General features: G+C 37.0%; 1 protein-coding gene across 1 annotated transcript in view; it reads right to left on the bottom strand.

Moving 5' to 3' along the window:
- Positions 1-251: 251 nt before the first annotated feature.
- Positions 252-6,000, bottom strand: part of Abhd17c (abhydrolase domain containing 17C, depalmitoylase) — a 53,970-nt gene continuing 48,221 nt past the window's right edge. The window contains exon 3 of the mRNA XM_015492968.2: positions 252-1,716. Within this exon, the coding sequence (XP_015348454.2) occupies positions 1,497-1,716 (220 nt within the window). The 3' untranslated portion in view covers positions 252-1,496. The remainder of the gene's footprint in view (positions 1,717-6,000) is intronic.

The following is a 6,000-nucleotide window of genomic DNA, read 5'->3' as shown; positions in this document are numbered from 1 at the left end:
ATAGGGACTTGTTAAGTTGCTACGGCTGGCCCTTGAACTCAAGATCCTCCTGTCTCAGCTCCCTGAGTTGCTGGAATTACCAGCAAGTGCCACTATGCCTGGGCATCTAAGGCGTTTTATAGAGGAAAAAGCATATAGCTTGAGAAAGACAGTGATGTAGCCCATCAATTTCTTCTCAAACGAAGACAAAATGCTTTCTTACTATTTTCTTTGATGAAGAGAGAAAGGAAAAAACTGCACAAGCCTACGCATTCTGATCCATGCATCCTTTATTCCATTACCAACCACTGTGCTGCATCCAAGCAACAGTACACAAACTGGCAATCAACCGCAATCCAGTTGTACAACAATCTGAGGCTTACAGTACATTTAAGGCTTTTAAATTTGAAAAGAAAATAAAAATAAAACAAAGGACCCCCAAACCCAAACCCCCAACCAATACAAGTAGTGTAGCAATTTTAAGCATCTTCTATTTCTGATGCTCATTTGGCGCAAATCCAGTGTCAAAACCCAAATAACTCCTAAACTAAAAAGATTATTAGTTTAGTGAAATTTTAATTACATAAATTCTTCAAAGCATAAACTTGGAATTTTTGTCTTGGAAATGTTATAAAAATTTTTAATAGCAAAACATAGGAATAAAAACATACTAACAAAATGTATTCAATCATTTACATTACAAACAAGGAATTTGCAGTTTGTTGTTGTAGCCTGACAAAAGAAAACTACCCATTAAGAATCTATGCACAATGTAATTGCAAATATGTACAGTACTTTAAAAAAGCCTATTAGGAGGACTTTACAGAAGGAAAGTCAGCTAGGCTCTTTGATAGACCAACCAGACAATCAAAATATTAAAACTCTGTTGGCTAGTAATAAATTTACACTTAAAAAAACCCCCAGTTTCCTTTTGCTTAAGAATTTTCCAGTTATATTTATATTGTTACAGTTGATGAAGCTGCCCGTGATAGTTCCAGTAAATCACCCTTCAACTCATGTGTTTGGGAGAAGATCAGCACATTAACAAAAATTAATAAAAGGATTGCCACCACAGTGGTTTTCCAGTTACACCATCACAGCTTCACAAATGGGTAAATCCAGTGGCTGAGAAAGATCCACATATCAAATGTTGAGCACATTGGGGAAGAGAGGGCCAAGTCCTGCATCAATGAATGAGAAATGATGGGCAAGGGCATGAAACAGATGAGAGCACACTTTATACAGCACTAGAAAAGGTTCCCCACACTCAGCTCTCATTCCCATTCCTGTAGGTAACGATGCTGGGAATCACAGCTGCGCAGTTTAACGTGTTGTGGGAATTGAGTAGAACAACCTCTTAATATAAAAGACTGAGGTCTGTTCACCTCTTTGATCAGAGTACCCTAAAGGTGGGCACTTCTTTGTGGTTATGGGCCAGTTAGCTATCCAGTTAAAGCATGTGCAAAACAGAGGACTCTTCTGTTCACAGTAAATGAGGTAAGATCGCGTTGTTGTCTTCAGGAATTAGGAAGTTCGTGAGATATAAACTGTTTTAGTCTTTCCAGGTATTGTGCATAAAGCTCTATGTCATTATGCCCAGCTCCCTCTACCCAGAGAGGCTCCACGGCTCGGGGGCAGCGCTCATACATCGCCAGGCCGTGGGAGAAGTCGATGACCTCATCTTCTGTACCATGAATGACCAACACAGGAGATGTGACTTTAGATATCTTGTCAATGCTGCAAAACAGACGGAAAGGGAGAAATGGGCTCCTTTTAGTTATGCTCACGTCACCAAAGATGAGGAAGTTAACAATGGGTTTTTTTTTTCAATTAAAGACTTGGTTTTTTTTTAAGCGCAGTCTTAGGTTCACAGCAAAAATGAGAGGAAGTTATAAATATTCCCGTGTACCCTCTGGCCCTAGACATGCATGGCCTTCTCCATTATCAACAACCCTACCAGAGTAATCCAACTCTTACAGTTAATGAACCTACATGGATACACCATGATGATTTGGCTTCCTCTGCCATTTTTCTAGTATTTATTTTTTTCTTTTTTTAATATAACTTCATTTTGGATATACAGGAAAGGTGTAAAGGTAATACAGGGTTTCTACATGTTCTTAATCCACTTCCCATAAGGTTAAAGACATACATTGCCATGGTACATTTGTCAAAACTAAGAAACTAATTTGGATACATTAGCATTAACTAAAAACTTCAGACTTCATGTGAATTTCTCTAGTTTTTCTACTAATGTCTCTTTTCTGTTCCAGGATCCAATCAAGAATACCACATTGCATTTAGCTATTGTGTTTTTGTTAAAGTATTTTATTAAAAACAGAACTCCTAAAAGCATCAGACCAACAAACCAGTAACTAATATTTTTGATATATTCATGTTTTCAGAAAGAATTTTAAAAAATAAAAATAAACAGGCCAGCCCTTGACATATCTTGATCCACTGCCTCTCAAGTTCTCAGAAACCATTTTTTAAGAAAACTGATTAACAAGATGCAGAACTGCATTTCATAAAAGCTAAGGTATCAGTTTTCGATAAAAATTATACTATTCAGATTGAAAGCTTAACATGATTTAGATTCGATTTCAAATAACTTCTGAATGTTTATACAAATCAAATGTATTCTCAAAGAATGAATATTTAAGGATCTTCAAAGGAATGTGCTTCGGGCTCTAAAGCATATCTCAAGGAGGGACACGAAGGACTAACAGTGTTTGTTTGGCTAGGAGTCTGGGGGGCTTCTCTAATGCGGGTAAGATTCATTTAACCTACAAATGAATCAAGAGCAATGAATCTTTCTCCAGTTTGTTCTCCCACCAAAGACCCTCTTATTTTTATTCTCTTTCCATGTCTGAGCCTAATCAAAGTTATATAAGGATAAAAATTGGTATTATTGGGGGCTGGGGTTGTGGCTCAGTGGTACAACACCTGCCTAGCACGTGTGAGGCACTGGGTTTGTTCCTCAGCACCACATAAAAAATAAATAAATAAAGATATTGTATTCATAAAAAATATATATATTAAGAAAAAAAAAGAATCGGTACTATTTGTGGGAATCTTTTTTTAAAATATTTTTATTTGTGCATTATAATTATATATAATAGTATAGTTCCCTGTGACATATTTATATATGCATATAAGTTGCCCCAATCCATTCCCCAGTACCTCCCCTTCTCTCCCATCCCTTCCACTGATGCCCTTCCTCTACTAGTTTTTCTTCTATTTATGTAAATATAAATGTACATATATATTTTTTGCACTGGAGATTGAACCTAAAGGGTGCATTACCACTGAGCTACATCCCCAGCCCTTTTTATTTTTTGAAAAAGGGTCTCACTTAGTTGCCCATTCTGGCCTTAAACTTGTGATCATCCTGCCTCAGCCTCTTGAGTCTCTGGTATTACAGGCATGTGCCACAGTGCCTGGCTATCTATATTAAATTATATTTATGATAATGGCTGTATCATCATTATACATAAAGATGGGATGTGATATATTCATACATGCATATTACATAATTGGATCAATTTCATTCCTCAATTTCTTCTGTTTTCTTCTTTTTGATCCCCTACCTCGTCTCTAATCATCTCCTTTCTATTTTCATGAGATCCCATGGAAGTTTTGTTAAAAGTAACAGCTAACACTTATTAAACATTTACTATAACAGAGTGTTTTGTGCTTTATACACAATCTCATTTAATCCTCAGTGAAACATGATGAAAGAGGAGTGACCAGCTCCAATTTATCAAGGAGGGAACTGAGGCTCAGAGAGCTTATTAAATAACAGGCATGAAGCTGTGGAGATAATTAAAAGTTCGAACATCAAGTACACATCACAAAGGTCTATAAAGAATTGTCACAGTCTTTATTATTAACAACTCATGAAGCTGCCAACCACTTCAAGGTACCCCAGAAATATTGCAAAAGCTCATGAGCTATGTAATTTGCAAAGATCAAAACCTCAGTGGCAGTATTTAATTGTATTATTAGGAATCTTATTTGGAAACCTACTTTCCCCCTTTATGAAATTTAAAAGTGACCTCCTTTAAGAGAGTTTAACTATATTCAATTAAAAAGACATTTACTCAATGGTTTCAGTGGTTACGATGGGCCTAGGACTATGCCCCATGCTGCACTCCTTAGGGGAATCTCTTCTGTCTGAAGAATGTACTGAAGTTTAATGCCATGCTCTTAGCCTAAATGTAAAAGAGATGAAAGGAAAAAAAAAAAAAATACAAAGCCAGGTGTGGTGGTGCATGCCTGTAATCCCAGCAGTTTAGGGGGCTAAGGCAGGAGGATGGCAAGTTCAAAGCCAGCCTCAGAAAAAATGAGGTGCTAAGCAACCAACTCAGTGAGACCCTGTCTCAAAATAAAATACAAAATAGGGCTGGAGATGTGACTCAGTGATCGAGTGCCCCTGAGTTCAAGCCCCAATACAAGAAAGAGAGAGAGAGAGAAAGAAACAAACTTGTGATTGCAAGGATTCTCTTGCCTCAGCCTCTTGAGTAGCTGGATTACAAATGTGTGACACCATATCTGGGTATTTTGTTTTTTTAGTTAAATAAACACACACACACACACACACACACAGTTGGACACAATACCTTTATTTTATTTATTTATTTATCTATTTATTTATTTATTCATTTATATGTGGTGCTGAGGATCAAACCCAGTGCCTCGCACATGAGAGGCGAGCGCTCTAACCGTTGAGCCACAACCCCAGCCCTAGTATTTTTTTTTTTAATACCAAAAAGGAAATATGAGAGTATCATCTTTTGAGGAGTGGAACATAAACAGAAATAATTCTGCCACTGGATAGCAGTGGACACTGGAAGAAAATGTTTACCAAATTCAATTAATGATTAAAGTTCATGCAACCATTAGTGGTTTGAAATTTATCATATTAATAATTTATGGCACTGAGTATAAAAAAAAATGATTCATTTTGTTGTCTCCAATCACCAAACTTAAGTAAGCAAATTACTTAAACTCTAAACTTCAATTTCTTGATCTGCAAAATGAGTACAGTAACTGGATCAACTTCTTAAGGCTGCCATGATGATTGAAGGGAAAAATGAACTTAAAACTCACAGCCCAATGACTGGTAAAACAGAAAAACTCAGTCTAATTTGTTGATTTGTTATTAATCAATAAGTTGCAATTAGTCCTGGCTGCTCTTTAAGGTATAGGCTAATTTAGAAGCCAGGAAAAAAAACTATTCATTATGTTGCCAGGGTAACTCCTGGCACTGCTTTCTATAAACATGCGGAAATATGTGTCTTTTAACAAACTGGTTTCTCGTTACTGATTCAGTACAAATAAGGACACATTTGAGACATATATTAGCCCTATTTAGCATTCCTGGCCACACTATTAGAAATCCACTTTCCCATGAAGCTGAGTTTCACTGAGTCCTGGGGTAAACTGCATAGAACTGAAGTTCACACAAGGTGTGAACAGTGGGTTGCTCCTGTGAGACCAGTCTGTGCAGCACATGTTCATGCAGCCAAATAATGCCACCTACACCCAGTAATAGCAGAATGACAGCAATTAATAGGTCAATCAAAGTTCTAAAACTGTATTACTTCTTCGGAGACTGTTCCTATAAAATGGTAGTATGTGTTAGCCAGCTTGCTGTAACAATCTCAGGATGATTTAACAACATACTGTGAAACAAGTTTAGGGGGCAAATATGTTCTATTAAAAAACAGAAACGGAGGTCTGGGGATATAGCTCAGTTGGTAGAGTGCTTGCCTACTAGATTCAATCCTGGGTTCAATCCCCAGCACCACCAAAAACAAACAAACAAACAAACAAACAAACAAACAAAAATAGAAATTTTCAAACAGAGGTATTCAAGAACCAATGTGCTCATTGCTTTTGTGTTTGCAGTATATTTTTCCTCCTTCTATCAGTAGGAACTAGAAAATAGCAGGAGTTAGGTTAGCAGTGCTCTGCCACCTCTAATAAAAGACTGGCAGGGGAGCCCACAGCTCTTGT

The sequence above is a fragment of the Marmota marmota genome, unplaced genomic scaffold (assembly GCF_001458135.2).
Source record: "Marmota marmota marmota unplaced genomic scaffold, marMar, whole genome shotgun sequence".
Taxonomy (NCBI): domain Eukaryota; kingdom Metazoa; phylum Chordata; class Mammalia; order Rodentia; family Sciuridae; genus Marmota; species Marmota marmota.
Note: the sequence above shows the minus strand (reverse complement) of the source record. Positions and strands in the feature narration are given on the sequence as shown.